The sequence below is a fragment of the Trachemys scripta genome, chromosome 1 (genome assembly GCF_013100865.1).
Source record: "Trachemys scripta elegans isolate TJP31775 chromosome 1, CAS_Tse_1.0, whole genome shotgun sequence".
In the NCBI taxonomy this organism is placed as follows: Eukaryota; Metazoa; Chordata; order Testudines; family Emydidae; genus Trachemys; species Trachemys scripta.
Genome location: NC_048298.1, coordinates 44,963,577 through 44,981,713, shown reverse-complemented (window position 1 = coordinate 44,981,713; position 18,137 = coordinate 44,963,577). Strand labels below are relative to the sequence as shown.

General features: G+C 39.5%; 1 protein-coding gene across 1 annotated transcript in view; it reads left to right on the top strand.

Moving 5' to 3' along the window:
- The window catches only part of CFTR (CF transmembrane conductance regulator), a 132,179-nt gene that overhangs the window by 59,192 nt on the left and 54,850 nt on the right, over positions 1-18,137 (top strand). Inside the window, exons 12-18 of the mRNA XM_034757727.1 lie at positions 2,486-2,580; positions 6,968-7,054; positions 7,971-8,703; positions 10,325-10,453; positions 12,396-12,433; positions 14,099-14,364; positions 15,634-15,713. Coding sequence (XP_034613618.1) covers positions 2,486-2,580; positions 6,968-7,054; positions 7,971-8,703; positions 10,325-10,453; positions 12,396-12,433; positions 14,099-14,364; positions 15,634-15,713 — 1,428 coding nt within the window. The remainder of the gene's footprint in view (positions 1-2,485; positions 2,581-6,967; positions 7,055-7,970; positions 8,704-10,324; positions 10,454-12,395; positions 12,434-14,098; positions 14,365-15,633; positions 15,714-18,137) is intronic.

The window sequence follows — 18,137 nt, the reverse complement described above, 5'->3', positions numbered from 1 at the left end:
CTCACGGACCCGGGTTTACAATGCAGTGGGGCCAGACTTTCACCCATAGTGTGTAATGGAAGTTCCAATAGATGCCACAGTTCTCTGGCTGGTCTCCAGTAACTGTATTTTCGAATGGAACCAGTAGGAACTGGTGAGGGGAGGGGGCGGGAAATCAGCTCAAATATCTAGATATATAAATACATAAATATCTAATGGCATAGTGGAGAGACAAAGGTTTTATCTGTAAGAGCAAGGGATGGATGCAGTATTCATGCACGGCCAGTGAAGCCCTGATTGAGCTATGCAGGTCATCCCAAATGAGTGCCTATAAAACCTGTATATCATGGCACCCTAAATACCTCATACATTACAGATATACTATTTTTGACAAGTTTGGAAACGTTCTTAAAAGATGGTGGTGCTATTTTTCACATCTCTCTGCCTGTAAACTCAAGCATCCATATTGTTTACAGGAGTTTGACGGTACAAGTCTCCATGAGGGAGGGAAATAATAATACCTCTCTCTTGTATAGTGCTTTTCATCAGCAGATCTCAGAGTGCTTCCCAGGAGGTGGTCAGTATCACTATCCCCATTTTACAGATGGGGGAAGGAGGCACAGGGAGGTGAAGTGACTTGCCCAAGGTCGCCCAAGAGGGCAACAGTAGAGCTAGGGATAGAATTCAGGTCTCCTGAGTCCCAGTCCCAGTCCAGCTCTATCCACTAGGCTGCACTGCCTCAACTTCAGAACATTCTATTACCCAAAATAGCTTTTTCTATATATAAGTATCTTGATTTTTAAGGTCAGATATTTCCAAAACTTCTATGGTGGGAAGGGAAGGCTATTATTGAATTGAAAAACTGGGAGTCTCCCCTTTCCTGAGGTACCAGGCACCCAATTTCTAGGCTGTGAGATGCAGGGCATTTAATCTGTCCCTGAACCAGGACTGAACAGTATTGTTCATTCTATCCCCGAGGCCGGTGTTAATTTGCAAGGGAGGAAGAAGGAAATACTTTCCTGGCTTGTTATTTTATTTATTTATTTTCATGCCTGTTGGAGATGTCTCAGCGGTTTGGAATGTTAGAAATTGTTCAGAGTAGATGATGAATGGTCACAATCACAGGTAAGGTGATCAAAGGCACATTGTAAAGGGAGAGCTGAAACTCCTGGCACAAAATTAATATCTAGAGGTGGGCTTAAGCCAGAACACTGGATCTAAACAACCCTGAAATCTGGGGTTTTTGAAATCCAGGTCTGAATTTTGGGGAGTAACCCAGTCTCTCTTAACAAGGGATAGTTTTTGGGTTGCAAGTGTATGAACTGGAGATTGATTTTCCCTAGTTGATCCCATTGCTGAAGTAAGAAGTCACATGCTGGTTGATTTAATCAGTCAATATAATAAATATTCAGTCTGGTACCACAATAAGACTTAATCTTTCACCTTCTCCTCCCCCTCATTGTCCTCATAAGGAAAAGGTCAAGCCAACTTTCTGAATGAAGAAAAACTTTAAAACAACAACAACAACCACCACCACAACCACCACCCTAGTCCCACTCATTCAGAATGCAATACTCATCAGCTTTCATGGTTCAGAAATAATAATGGCATAAAACAGAAAGAAAATGCCGCACAAAGGTTTCAGTTTTGTACTAAAGAAAAAGCAGTCTCTTGTGTCCAGATTCTCCCATGTATTCCACTCAAGATTCTGGCCATAGGTGGCCAGTGGAGAATTCCCCTTGCAGAGGAGAACTTTCCAGTGGTGTAAAGCTAATGGAGGTGGCATCAACTACTGATGGGTGCAGGGTTCTCCCCAGTGTTAGGCTTCTCAACTGCTCCAACTCTAGAGCTGGACAGCGTAGGATCAGGGAGACACAAATAGATCTCTACTCCTTCCCTCACCCCTGCCAATCATGAGAGGGAATTAATCCCGTTTTATATTTGTTGATTTTATGTTTTTACCACTGACCATTCATCAATTCACTTAAATAAGAGATGGCCCAAGCTGTAAAGTTTGGATCCCAAACCCATTGCAACCTCCCCAAAGACAAGGGCTTTGTGGATCTAGGGTATTGGAACCACTGTGGGTATGGACTTCCCTGAATTTTGTGGTATTCAGATCCAAAGTTTGGTTCATGATCCTCTCTAACTATAACTGCAAACACACATTTGTCACTCTTCTCTCAGGTAGGAAATGTACATAAGTGGTTAGAGGTATAGAATTAGAGTATGTAAAAGGTCCATTCTTTACTTCTGGGGAACTAATGTTTAAGACTAATATTTGTTCATAAGACTTGATCAGCTTTTGGTGAGCCATGAGGTAAATAAATGTTTACACTTTAATTACTCATTTCTGAATAAGGAAACAATGAAATAAGCAACCAAATTTGTGTGATTTTACAGTTATCTCCATCTAAACTCTATATGCATTTGCTTTTGGTTAATTTGCAACTTGTGTCATTTGAATATGGAAAATACACATCTAATTTTTAAAATCTTTTAACAGGAGATTTCAAAGTTTCCTGAGAAAGACTATACAGTATTAGGGGAAGGTGGAATCACCCTGAGTGGAGGTCAACGGGCAAGAATCTCACTAGCTAGGTGAATATTTTATCATCTGAATGGCTGACATGTCACATTTGGGAAACACAGTATGAACAGTTTAATGAAATGTGGACCTAATTCTGCCATACAGATATATGTGCATAACTCCAGTGAGAGCTGCATTTTAACACCAGAGATCAGATTTTTGTCCTGTGAAAATACAGGCATTTAAGATACATCTATATGTTCATTAATTTAGTTCAGAAATACCCAGAAGTTCAGCAAAAGATGAAAGTTTCCATAGCTAACTGAAACTGCCAGTTTAAAGTTCACAGCATGAAATGTTGATTGTCTGAGCACCAGAGAAATGCTTGTCATGTGCAAATAGAAATACGAAATATTTCAGCAACTGTCACCAGCGGGTTGCAAAGAGCTTTACACATTAAATAATTGAGAATCATAATGCTCTCAGAGGTTGTCAGCAGGGCCGGCTCCAGGCACCAGCCCACCAAGCATATGCTTGGGGCGGCGCCTGGAGGGGGGCGGCGCGGCGGGGCGCTCCGGCCCGAGAGCGGGGCCGCGACTGGGCTCGCCGCCCTCCCCGCGGCGCTCCTGCCGCTGGGGGCTCTCTGCCCTCCCCTTGGCACTCTGGCCGCCGGGGAGAGCAGAGAGCTGCGGCGGGCTCTCCGCCCTGCTCCCGGCACTCTGGCCGCCGGGGAGAGTGGAGAGCCCTGGCCGGGCTCTCCGGCTTCCCCCCGGCGCTCTGGCCGCCGGGGAGAGAGGAGAGCCCCAGCTGGGCTCTCCGCCCTCCTCCCGGTGCTCTGGCCGCCGGGGAGAGCAGAGAGCCCCAGCCGGGCTCTCTGCCCTGCTCCCGGAGCTCTGGCCGCCAGGGGCTCTCCGCCCTCCTCCCGGCGCTCTGGCCGGCGGGGAGAGCAGAGCCGCGGCGGGCTTGCCGCTCTCCCCCTAGCGGATTGCTCGGCGCCCTCCCCTGCCGCGCTAGGAGAAGCCAGGGCAAAAAAGCCAGAGCCGGCCCTGGTTGTCAGATATTGTCTCCATTTTCCAAAGAGGGAAACTGAGGCACTGAATGGTTAAAGCACACATTGTCAAAACAATGGTGAATGATTTTAGATGCCTGCGTTGGGTGAGTTTTATCACAGGCGCAAGGCCTAATGTTCAGAGCTGCTGAGCACCCAAAAGTCTAGTTAAAGTTAATGAGAGCTGTGGGTGGCCAGAACTTCTGATTAAACAGGCCCTACGTTTCTCAGTTTGGCCATTCAAAATTAGTGGATACTTTCAAAAGTTCTATAGCAGCAGACTAATGGACACAGGCAAGCTGATCACACAGCAGTAGACTCAAATTCAGTCATATGAGTTAAGTCATAAGTTTACTTTAATCATTCTTTAAATCAATTAAGTTATTTCATCAGGAAGGAAACAAATCAAACAAACGGTTAAAGGCCAGCTGCTAAAAATGCATGAGCATTACAAAATAAATAACCAGGGAATTGGACTGTTCTAGTGACATGATACCACCACATGGCTATATCATCTGGGATTGTGATAAAAGCTCCCACTCCCAAGCAGACCGGGGTGTGTCAGAAGAGGAGTATTTGCTTTCTAGGAGAGGATGTACATGGTCTATTCAGTAATATGATAGCTGATTTAGAACGCAAAATTAGCATTTTCTTCAAAGCAGCTCTTCATTAACCTTCTAGCTTCAGGCTAGGTACTGTACTGTAAAAGGCTCTCAGAAGGGAGAGGGAGACAGGTTAAAAACAGTCAGACTTAAACAGTTATTTAGAATCAATGTAATAAAAGCCATGTCACTGAAACCTAACAGAGCAAAACAGCACAATATAATACTTAAAAGGTAGCAAACAGTTAGAGAAGAGCCTGAGTCAGAGATGTTCATCTCCAGATCTGGATCTAGACCAACATTTCTCCAAAATGGTTCGATCTGAGGTTTTGGTCTGAAACCACCTGGCACGTAAGAGTTCAATAATATTTTAGGAAAATCTGCTAGACAGTTTTCCACAAAGCTGTGATTTTGTACTGAATTGTGGCTGGCGTTTGCATGTGTGCATAAGAGGGACAGCCACAATTGCATTCTCAGCACTCAGAGCACAAGGCCTGATCCCTGGAAGTGGCTCTGCGATGCAAACCACTTCAAAGGAGACAAAGCAAAGACCTTACCTCCTCTCCACACAAGCCAGCAGAGCGATCCCTCATAAGGTGTTGCACAGTGGCTGTGCTTCCTAGGACTTCAGTGTCTCTCATGCTGTCCCTAGGGCTGTGTTCTAAACATTCATTCAATCGAGAGACAACCCTCCCAATAAAATTGTTGAGGAAGAATTTTGTTTTTAAAGATACGTATGGTTTGCTTATTTCCCCCCTTATTTAAGATGGACATCTATTAAATAACAATTAAGGATTAAGCTCAAAGAAATATCATATTTGGTATAAAAGAATTAAACCACCCAAACTAGTCAATGCACCTTTGGGGGAAGCTGCAAAGGAATAACCAGGGGATGGGGCTACAAGGTGGGTGAGGTAATATATTTTATTGGACCAACTAATTACCTCACCCACCTTGTCTCTCTAATATCCTGGAACCAACATGGCTACAACAACACTGCATACAGGGGAAGGGGAAGCAGACTGAATTCTCTCAATTATTCTCCGGAATCTGAGCTTTTCTTAAAAGAAGTCTCTAGCTGGTGTAGTTGTGAAGAAAAACACCTTCAAAATATGAAGCAGTGTAACCAAATGCAGTGATGTCTGCCTGGGTTTGCAGAGCCTGAAACAATAGTTTTGACATGTGAACTGCCCCATTCATTTCAGTGGGTGTCAGTGATGATTGGTTAACAATCAGGTAACAATGTTGAAATTTAAAGTATACCAATGCTCAAAACACACAAGGCAGAAGTAAGATCATATTATGAAGACATAGACCAGCATTTCTCAAACACTGGGCATGCTCCAGTGCGGGTGAGGTGAAAGATACATATATTAAGACGTGGAGGCCTTTAGAACACTTGGCAGAGTTACAAGTAGGCAGAGGGCGTGGCTAATTCAACTTTCCTGAAGGGGGCATGCCTCATCTTTCGAAAGTTTGCGGAATGCTGAACTGAAGTATAAACCATTCAGATTTCCATAAAAACTATCAGACTGATTAAATACCTTCCCAAACTTTGTGTACAGCCATGTTTATAAACGTCCAAAGGAACTCTGGTCAATTCCTGGAATGTCATATGATTGACTTTATCAATCTACTGTTGTGTGATCAGCTTGCCAATAGGCATTAGTCTTCAGCTGTATAATTATATTTTTAAAATTAAAAAAGTCACAAAGACAGTATAGGCAACATCCAATATATAGCGCTGAGCTGAACTCTACCATTAACGTAGGAAGTAAGTTATAAACTTGCCAACCGTTGAAAATGTCAAGAACAATATGATTACTGTGCAGTCACTACATCAAAATGTACAATAAGTGAATTCAATCATAATAGAAGGTCTTTCAGTAAAATTACCTATACTATTGGCAGAATATACTATTAATGTTTTTAGTGGCTATATGTTTTTCATATTATGTTTGTTCAAGATAACTGTTTAGAAACAAATGTTAAAAGATTTTTAAGTACTTTAAATGGAAGTAAAATCCAATTTTCAGGGTTTTCTTAATTATTTCTTTGTACTAATTTATAGCGTCATGTTTTACAATCACACAATAAGACAAAGGGCCTGCTCCTGCTCCCATTGACGTCAATGGCAAAACTCTTGTTCACTTTAGTGGGGGCAGGGTTGGGCCCCAGTGTCCAGCTCAGGATCATTACAGTCTAAGATTCTGACCCTGCAAATACTTAGGCACTGGTGAAGATCAAGCATGTGAGTAGTCCTATTGATGTTAAGTTGCTGTTTGCAGGATTGGGACCTAAGATTCTCATACTGGACCTTGCAGTCCATTTACTATAAAGCACTTTACAAGATTGAGCCCTATGGTCCCATAATTCTGTAAGCCTTCTACAGAGAAAGAGCTTGATATCAGTGGACGTTGGAACAGGTCCATAATTCCTGTTAAACTGAGCAAGCATCCTACACGCACAGCGCTTGCAAGAGTAGGCCTTAAACAGGTCTTTAAAAGACCCAAAGTAAAAGACACAGTAAAGGTGGTTGTGCAGTTTCTTTTGATTACATGAAATTCCATGAAAATTACTTTACTGTGCAAACTACCCTGCTATAAGGAAAGGCTTTATTAAAAGGTGAATTATAAACCTATTTAATTCTGAACACTGATTCCCTGTAAATAAGCAGTCTAGATTCTTATGTCTATTAATTACAGCTCTTATGAGATTCAATTTTAAAAGCATGCATTATAAATTAAACTTAAATTGAACTGGTAGATAGTAATGAAAGCTAATTTCATTTCCATTTCCTCTGTTTAGAGCAGTGTACAAAGATGCTGATTTGTATCTCCTGGATTCTCCTTTTGGCTATTTAGATATTTTAACAGAAAAAGAAATATTTGAAAGGTACTGTATTTTTTCCAAGGTTTGTTTCTGGATGTTCTGTCAAGCAGCACAATGCAAAGCACAAATCCAAGAAAGAAAACACTCCCTCATCTATTTGTCACAGAATTTATATAAATATGACCAAAATATAGAAGTGGTCAAAATGATACATAGTTTTTAGGAATCATTTTGGATGCTGAATCCAAAGCCATGTGACAATATATCACCTTTTGGCTAGCAGGCATCGTATACTCATTAAACCTGCCCATACAGTAATTGGACATATTGTAACTCCTATAGCTTATTCATCCCCAGATACAGTTATATATTCTCTCTCTCTCTCTCTCTCTCTCTCTCTCTCTCTCAAATTACACATACAATATAATAGTGAGTGTGTGCACACATGACAAGTGCTCGTGGCATATTATCTTTAATAGTTTAAATAGTTATCAACTGTTTCATGGGTGTTGATGTTCATAGAAAATAGTATTTTGTCCTTTTTTGTGTAAACCCCAACAGGCTGGTCACACAAAAGGACCCACTGACTATCTGGAAAGGTGAGATTGACAGCAGACTGGGCAAACACATATGTACCTAAAGGACCCCCCCCCCATAGGTCAATTATACAATAATCCCCTGCTTTCCATGAAGTTTCCCAGTTACATCTGTGCGGTGTATGAAAGTTTTGCATGACTGCAAGTGGGGAACTTACAAGCAGCTCAGCTGTGCCAGCCTAACTAGAGGCCAGCGTCCATTCTTCTGCTCACCCGCCTGGTAACCCAGACGAACACTAATTGTGTGTTCTACACACTTCTCTGCCCTATAAAAGCAAATGGAGTAAGAGTGGAAGTGATGAAAGTAATATGAAAGCACGGATAGGAAATATTGAATAATTGCCCTGGTTTTAAAATGCATATAATTCTTTTGTTTTTTGTAGCTGTGTTTGCAAGTTGATGGCAAATAAAACTAGAATCCTGGTGACTTCAAAACTGGAACATTTAAGGACAGCTGACAAAATATTAATTTTACATGAAGGGACCAGCTATTTCTATGGAACATTTTCTGAACTTCAGGCTCAGCGGCCTGACTTCAGCTCAAAGCTGATGGGATTTGATTCTTTTGATCAGTTCAGTCCAGAGAGAAGAAACTCAATTCTGAATGAAGCTCTCCGACGGTTTTCCATTGATGGAGATGGAGTGGGTTCCCGAAATGAATCCAAGAAGCAATCTTTTAAACAAACTACTGATTTCAATGAAAAAAGAAAGAACTCCATCATTATTAATCCACTTAATGCTAGCAGAAAGTTTTCGATAATACAGAAAGCCCCAGCACAGGCCAATGGGATAGAAGAAGGTTATAGTGAGCCACCAGAAAGAAGGTTGTCTCTGGTGCCCGATTCTGAACAGGGTGAGGCCATTCTGCCTCGGAGCAATTTACTGACCACAGGGCCCATGTTCCATGGACAGAGGAGGCAGTCTGTGCTGAACTTGATGACCCGTACCTCAATTAGCCAGGGACAAAGCTTTTACAAAAAGGGGAGTACATCTGTACGTAAAATGTCGATGGTCCCCCAGTCTAACCTGTCTCCCGAGAGAGACATCTATGCTAGGCGCTTGTCTAAAGACAGCGTCTTGGACATAAGTGATGAGATTAATGAAGAAGATCTGAAGGTATGTGCTGATTTGTATTGCCCTTCTTTTTAGATGGAATACTTTGCTGATAGCATTGAGCACTACAGTCCTTCTATGTTTTCCACCTTCCTTGTAATGAATTATGTGGTACTGCTCTGTAGAGTGTCCTTTATTTTTCTGTCTCAAATACCAGTTTGAAATTTAGTTAAAGAACTTATATATAATCTGAAAGACTGACTCTAGGAGGACTCTTTTATTGCAATATCACTGCATCAGACCCTCAAGAATAGCTCCTGTCTACTTTTCAGATTTTATAACAAGTTATGTACAATTTTTGAAAACCATCTATTCCCTTACAGTTACCGACTTGTAAGAGTAATTATGTGGAAATCAAATTTGAAATCAAATTTGAAACTAAAGTTTGTGTGGTTTTTAAACTAAGAATCAAGAATAGACATTTGAAACATTAACTCATGGAATAAATTAAACCAACTGGAATAGTTACACACATTGAATGTAGCTATTCAATATTGCAGCTGATCAGGCTACAAGTTGATAGTGTTTGATTTATAAAAAAAAATGAACAAATTTCACATGGTGATGCAGACACTGGAGAGAAGATTATGCTGGATTAGTTATAGTATAATGGAGTTTCTGGTAATAACTTTGTAGTTAAAACACGATGAGATTTGCACTTAAAACAGGTCTAAAATATCTCTATTTCACTTTTTAATGAATGAATTTCATTTCCAAGTTTGGCAAAGTTGTTCTTTGGAGGACAACTGATGTTTTCTAGGTCACTTTCTGAATGAAAATTTTGTACTTTTATTATTATTATTATTGTTACCATAGTGCCTAGGAGCCCTACTCATGGATACAGCTATGTGCTGTATACAATGAAGAAATGCTTAAAGCTCGTTATTATTTAAAAATTAGCATTTCTCACCTTTTCTTTTGCCTGAGTGATCTTAGTAGAACAGAGGTTCCTCAAAGTTTCTGTATTGTAGAATTTCTTTGAAAGCTCATGTGTAGGTAATGTTTGAAGAAATTAAGACATAATTAAGCTATGTTTTTAGCAATGGTGTGTTGATCTGAGCATTGTTATTATCAGGCTGTATCAACAGCTCAAGTGATTTTTAAGTGGTGTCTTTATGCAAGAGGTAACTCAACAATTATTTTGCACTGTGTGAATAACTGATTTTTGGTTTGGTGACCAAACTAAAAAAAAAAAAAAAAAAAAAAAAAATAAATTGTTTCAGGTCAAACAAAATGTTTTGTTTCTTTTGATTTTTTTTTTACCTTTAAAAAAAATCAATATGGATATAACATTCTAAATGGATTTCAAATGGGAAAGTCAAAATGAAAAATTTAGAATTTTCTTTATTTTTTCTTCTTCTTTTTCAGCAGAAACAATTCAGCAAATTCTGTATGAATTTGTGAAATGTTTTGGTTAACATGAATATTCATTTTTCAGTAAAAGGTTTCACCTGAAAAATGTCACTCCTGCCCACAATTACCATCCCTCCTCTCCAGTCAAGCTGAATGCTGCATTTCTGTCACTTAAAATGAATCAGTGCAGGAGGGATTGTTATCACATATCAATAGTTCTTATGGGTAGAGGTGGTCATTCTAACCATGTTCTTATTTATTATCTTGGCAGGAATGTTTTATTGATGATGCAGAAAGCATGAGTGCTGTTACTACTTGGAATACATATTACAGATACATGACCACCCACAAAAGCTTGACTTTTGTGCTAATTTTGTGTGTAGTAATCTTTTTAATTGAGGTAAGACTATTCTGCTTGTAAAATCATGTTATGTTTGCTCAGATTGAGCATTTTTTTGTTTCAAATATAGAAGTATTTAGTGTCAACATTTTTGCATATGCATTTTTGTTGGCTGCTGGCTTAATTGCTGATGAGTGGTGTTGGGATATTACTTTTTTGGTTTACTATTGAAGACAATGAGTTAGTGCAAGGCTGTAGAAGCGTCCATAATCCCAATTCACACAAGGAATTTGGAACTCAAGTCCAACACACCCGAGACCCTCCAACCCCTGCTCAGCTGCAGACCACACCGCTTACCGCAGCTCCCATTGACCGGGAACGGTGAACCGTGGCCACTGGAAGCTGCAGGCAGCTGTGACTGCGGACGGTCAATGTAAACAATTGCGGCCTGCCAGCAGATTACCCTGACGGGCTGCATGCAGCCCGCAGGCCGCCCACCACTGCTATAGATGCTGCCTTAAACCTAGTAGAATGAGCTATTCTAGATCTAGAGGTACCAGATTCATGACCCAGCCAGGGCATTATTACAAGGAAAATGTACAAGAACTTACCTTGTGGCCAAGTGTTGTATGTGTGCACATTTGCAAGAAGCTCATGGTCCTTAATGCCCAACTACAGTATCTTGAGGCCAGAGTTGGTGAACTGGTAGAGCATGCAGAGGAAGAAGTGGATACTCACAGAAACAGCATGTAAGGATTCTGTAAAGCAGGCCCACCTCAGAATTGGCTGTCTGCATCCCTCAGATGAGAACACTGGTCATGTACTGGGAGGCACCCAAGGTGGAGACGGGCTGTGAGACATAGGAGGACAGGGGGAGATTTTGATTACTAGGTTACTGTGACAGCTCTTCGGTAATTTATCTAGCTGGTGCAAAGATGGCAGATCTCATGAGACATCTAAAACAAATTTCTAATAAGTATTGGGGTGCAATCTGTGGTAAGGAATATCTTGATAGCAGTGATGTGGGGAGATATAAGAGAGATGACCTAGGATCTTACTAGGAATAAGGTTTAAGTATAAGATCTATCCAGTAGTTTTTTCTGAAATGCTTCCAGTATCATCAGATTAACTCAACAGGAGGCTTCGCTGGGTCTCAGTGGATAGATAAGAATTCGGTATAAAGAGGAAGCTTTATATTTATTAGACACTGAGGGATGTCATGGGGCCAGGAGAGCCTATACAGAAGGGTTGAGTTCCATTTTAAACAAAGTGGAACTTGATTGCTGGCACAGCAAATTAACAGTGTGTTGAAGCGTTATTTAAAACTAGCAGCTGAAGGATAGGAGACGTGCTGAGGAACACTCAGATCAGACAAAGAGATTGGTCAGAGAGAATGACAATACTACAGTAATTCTGGTAGCAAAGGATTGGACAGAAATTACAGCTGAACTGAACTGGAGGAAGAGGGACGGATTGAGCTCAAGGGGTATATTCCTGAAAAGTAACAGTGTCAGACAAAGGAGTTAAATAAAATTAGTGATGTGTTGAATTCTTTACTGTCACTTTAAGTCTTGACACATATTTCATAGCTACTGGGAAGCAGTCTCATTGTTTCAGTTGTTAACAAAATGTAATAATATTTAAAACAAAATAAACTTCCAAACATACAGTAAGTGTCCCTTGTCACCAAGAATGCATTTTAGCAAATCGGTGTTAATCCTACAATGCCAACAAATGTAAAAGGTGCTTTGGTACTTGAATGCTTATAAAGTGTATGTATAAATGTAGTTCTCCTTGGGAGGTGCACTGAAGGGTTCCCTGTGGAAGGAGGAAGAGAAGTGGCAAGGTGTTTGCTTCAAGGAAGTTTGAATTTCATCCATTTATAATGTTATCTGTACAAATAATGGTGCAATAAACAATTACCATAGTTATGGAAAGAAGAAAAGGGAGTAAAAGAACATAATGTAACAGAAAAAAATAACCGTATGTTCATTGATTGCAGGTGGCGGCTTCTTTATTTGGGTTGTGGTTTCTCAAAGAGTAAGTATTGACTGCATTTTATTATGGGCTTGGGGATTCTCTCTCTGCTGCTGCTTTTTGTAAAAAAAATAAAAAAGACTCTTGATATCTGTTCATGAAGATCCTACGGCTAGTCAAAAACATATAAGAACAGCCATACTGGGTCAGACCAAAGGTACATCTAGCCCATTATCCTGTCTTCCAATAGTGGCCAATGCAAAGTGCCCCAGAGGGAATGAACAGAACAGGTAATCATCAAGTGATCCATTCCCTGTCGCTTATTACCAGCCTCTAGCAAACAGAGGCTAGGGACACCACCCCTGCCCATCCTAGCTAATAGCCATTGATGAACCTATCCTCCATGAATTTATCTAGTTCTTTTTTGAACATTGTTATAGTCTTGGCCTTCACAACATCCTCTGGCAAAGAGTTCCACAGGTTGACTGTGCGTTGTGTGAAGAAATACTTCCTTTTGTTTGTTTTAAACCTGCTGCTTATTAATTTCATTTGGTGACACCTAGTTCTTGTGTTACAAGGAGTTAATAACACTTCCTTATTTATTTTCTCCACACCAGTCATGATTTTATAGACCTCTATTATATCCGCTCCTTAGTTGTCTCTTTTCCAAGCTGAAAAGTCCCAATCTTATTAATCGCTCCTCATATGGCAGCCATTCCATACCCCTAATAATTGTTTCCCTTTTCTGAACCTTTGCCAATTCCTATATATCTTTTTTGAGATGGGGTGACCACATCTGTACGCAGTATTCAAGGTGTGGGTGTACCATGGATTTATATAGAGGCAATATGATATTTTCTGTCTTATTATCGATCCCTTTCCTAATAATTCCCAACATTCTGTTTAATAAGGTTACTCTTATACTAATTCACTGAAGTGCTTTTGGCCTCACCCTATGTGGTTATGATACAGATGAAGCATTTTCTTTGTTTAGTAATTTAGTTTGGCTCAATTCTCAATTAAAAGATTTTTTGTTTTTAGAAAAGGATGAATTTACTACTAATTGGGTAGATTAGTTTTTATTAAATAACTCCTAATAAGGTACCTTGTTCAGAAGATATTACCAATATAATCAGTTTTTCATAATAATATAGAGGGGAAATCAAAGAAGAGGGCTCCTAAGCATATACACCTCTACCTCGATATAACGCTGTCCTCGGGAGCCAAAAAATCTTACTGCGTTATAGGTGAAACCGCGTTATAGTGAACTTGCTTTGATCCATCGGAGTGCGCAGCTCCGCCCCCCGGAGCACTGCTTTACCGCGTTATATCCGAATTCGTGTTATATCGGGTCGCGTTGTATCGGGGTAGAGGTGTATTAATGGCTTAGTTCCTATTTCCTTATCAAATCATCTACAGTGCATGTGCATGAAACAGATTTTAGAAGATACTGTAGCTTTTGATAAGCACTCATGTATCTGAGAAGTGATAAATAAGCCATTTAGCACATTGTTAGCTGAATACAGGGATGAGAATTTAGGCTCAATAGCCTATGGAGTCACAAATTAGTTGTGTTTTGTACATGCAGGTTGATGTTCAAGAAAGAAAAATCACCCATATGGATTTAGGACAAATGGAGCTTGTAGATACTACTCGTGTAATAGTGATAGTAAAAGGAACTAAGATGCTTTTGAACTTACTGTATTTTTTTTAAATTGCATTTCATAGAAGTGCTGCAAATGCGGCAAATATAACACAGCCAAAAAATGCCAGCTCTGATGTGTCCAACAGCGCTACAGTGATTGTCACCGACACTAGCAACTACTATGTCTTTTATATTTACGTGGGAGTGGCAGATACCCTGCTTGCCTTGGGACTCTTCAGAGGTTTACCCCTGGTGCACACTCTTATAACAGTTTCTAAAAGTCTTCATCAGAAGATGCTGCACGCAGTTCTTCAGGCACCTATGTCAGTCGTCAACTCTTTGAAAGCAGGTAGTCAAGATAGAAACTGATTGACAATGATTTATGCCTTTGATTTTAATTAAAGAGTGCTTCATTCTGTTTAAAGGGCACCATTGTTTTCTCTACCACCTCAGTTCAATTTTAAATGTTGCTACGTCAAAAGTAATGTACGAATCTTGTAGAAAATCTTGACTGCATTTAAAGTACCACACATTTTAGATATCTGCTTTGGTTTTGAAATATCTCCTTCAGGTTTTATAACAGTGTAAAAAAGACAGAAAAACAGACAAGAGCTGAGTTCACTTTGGATAAAACTGTAGTATAAGATAAAAGAACAGGAGTACTTGTGGCACCTTAGAGACTAACAAATTTATTAGAGCATAAGCTTTCGTGGGCTTATGCTCTAATAAATTTGTTAGTCTCTAAGGTGCCACAAGTACTCCTGTTCTTTTTGCGGATACAGACTAACACGGCTGCTACTCTGAAACCTAGTATAAGATACACAGTCAGCTCTACAGTAAGTCACTGAAGGTCAGATTCAGATACCCTTACTCACACTAGTAATGCCTTACTCAAGGTAGTCCCACTGAAGTAGCTGGAATAAGATGCTACTCAGCATGAGTAAGGGTATCAAAATCTGTCCCTAAAGTTGCTGGAGATTTTGTTACATAACTAATGCAGTAAGTGCCACTGTCATCTGTGTATGAAATTCCTGCCCTATCCTCATTTACTAGACTATACTTAAGAGTAGATAGCAGGAGACACTAGTAAATAGAAATGCACCAAAATGAGTCTCCATTTCATATAAGTCCTTCTTATTACTAATTCTCTTCTTACTTTCTGATATCTTTATGCACATTAAGTCTTCTTGGAAGTCAGGAAGCTGATATTTTGAAATCAAATACCATGCTAATGCACAGACTATCCATATCTATTGTAAAATCTATTGCATGAGTGGTACAGCCTGTCTGCCTTTGTCTCTCTTCCCCCATCCCATCTAAGCATGCATCTTCTATTGCACTAGCCTATTCTGCATTTTCCTGGGACTTCACTAACTAAAATAAAAGCTGTAGGGCTAAATTCAGTCCTGGTGTAAGCAGATGTAACTCCATTAACAAAAATGGAATAGCACTTAGACCAAGGCTGAGTTTAGCGCAAAAACTTTAAAAACATCATCTCAGTTAACATATTCCATATGCAGAAAACCTATTGCGTTAGTTAAAGCTGACATCTGTAGAACATATTCATGTAACAATGAGCCCTTTACCTGTTGCTTTATTTCTGTTTTTCTATCTGTAGGTGGAATACTTAACAGATTCTCTAAAGATACAGCCATACTGGATGACCTACTGCCACTTACAATATTTGACTTCATTCAGGTTTGTAAAATCAGAGTCCTAGATATATTTGTTTATTTAGTCTTCCCCTGCAGTCACACAGCATGGATAACATATCATATTAAATAAAAAGAACTAAGCAAAAAATTAGAATTCAACATACATTTAGCTTCTTAGATTTCCCCCCCCCCCTTCTATTTAGCTGTAGGCCATGATCTTAGCAGGATTCAGGAAACAATTGGACATTTAGATGGATAAATATCTCTAGAGCTATGGTAGTAAATACTTTTTAAAAAAAGTTTTGGAAAGGATATAAATTCCTCATGCTTCAGGGCACAAGCCATCTGCTAATTATTGTGGATTTGGTGGAAACATTGCCTGTGGCGAGGTTGTTCCATAACTGCATACTACAAGGCTACTTCCTCTGAAGCAACTGGTACTAGGGACTGTCAGAGACAGGATACTGGACCGGATAGACCATTGGGCAGATCCAGTATGGCAAGTCTTATGTTCAGTAAGAATATATGAAACTTCTTGAATTATAGTATTTTGACAAGTCAAGAAGCAACACTATTAAAAACTATATTGAAATGAGAGAAATATGCAGCCAGATTTTGATGTAGCCCAGGAGTTGTGTATTACAACTTTGGATACTTGACTTTAGAAGCAATCTAAGGGTCCATGCTCAGGCCATTGAAGTTCTGATGTATAATGGCGAGGCTTCGATTTTGATAAGGAGACCGGTTTACTGTCTTAAATGTTCTGGTTAATTCAATTCATGTACCTAGTAGAACTGGTTGGGAAATTTCCATCGGAATGCTTTTCCAGTGGAAAATGCCCTTTTCACAAAAATCAACAGTTTTCCATGGGACAGTTTCAATTTTGAAAAAATAAAAATCAATATACTGTAGGCAGAAAATGAAATTGACAAGAGCTTTCCAGGCAGGCAGCCAGGAAGCAGAAAAATTCCATTTCTCCTGAAATAGAATTTTTCAGAATTTCTGTCCCATAAAAATGTGGTTTTTACTTTTCATCCCATATTGAGATACAAACTTTCTTGAAACCTTGAAATTTTCCATGGGACAGAAATTCTGTTTTCTGAGTTTAAATTATAGGTTAAAGAGAGGTTGAATTACAGTCTGTGAAGGGGAAACCCTGCTTATATTCTAGATAAGAAATGGCTAGTTAGAAGGGAAAAGAAGCACCCACACAGAGCACTCAAAGGAGGTTCTCATAACTAAAGAGTCAGTTATGAAATATAACTTATATCTCTTGCTGAAGCAGTCAGTCCAAGATCAAACCAGATAAGCAGTATTAGGATTTCAAATAGCAAACCTCTTTACATGTATATAACATAGTAGGGATTAGGCTTTAGTATAATGTTATTCATTATAATGACTTCACAAAACTACTTGAATGCATGTACATTTTTAAAATTATACTTCTAGATCTGCACTATTAAGAATTGAACTTATGAAAATACAAGGGGACTTATTAAGCTATGTGTGATATGGCTCACTGTGGAAGTTCCACTTAGATATACAACTCCATTTTATACATTAGGATGTTTTAGGCAGGAAGCACACATGTTCAGACTAAGAGGGTGCTCCTCTCTCAGAGGCTGCAAACAAGATATCCCGAGCAGAGTCGTGATTTCACACTGTTTGTTCTTGGACATTACTTTTCCCATTGTATGCCTAAAAGTCCCCTTTTAGTTTTCTTCTTAGTTTTCCATTTTCCATTAACAATTTGCTTCAACGACTATTATCCATGAAGCCATTTCCTCTGGGGACTGTGGCTCAGATCCTGAAAAGCAACTCCCAGTGGGAGTTAGGCAGCTAAATACCTTTGAGGATCTAGGCGTGTCTCTCATTTCTACTTCTATTACTCATGCAGGCAAGATCAGATACAAAAATGGCACAGCAACAGTAAGGACACTGTAGCACAGATTTGTAACTTCTGCAGAATTCAAGAGAATGATAGGAACCTGTGTTAAAGCAGGGTCATCACAGGACTATGATTCCATGTGGAGTCTTTAATTTGGGAGTTACATAATTTGACTGAATTTCAGATAAATGATTCTTATCCTCTTAAGGTTACAATGGTTGTTACATTCTGCATTATGAAATGACGAGCAAACACAAACCCACTCTTGCATTACCACAAACCAGTGCAACACAGCCTGCAAAATTATAACCCATGCTGCATCAGCCCAAAGATTCACCTCTTAAAACAAATGTAAAATACAGTGAAGTATCTCATTGTTTACCATTGCAGCTGCTATAGTAGGTGTTTGTCCATAAACCTTAGTGCTCCTATTACATTGCTTAGATTCCAGATGACGATTTTTTAAAATGAATACTAAAATAAAAAAAAAAGTGAAGGATAGGAAATTTTTCCTTAGAAAAATGTATGTTAATATAGTGTTTGTGAAAGACACCAGACTGAGATCATTGGAAACTGAAG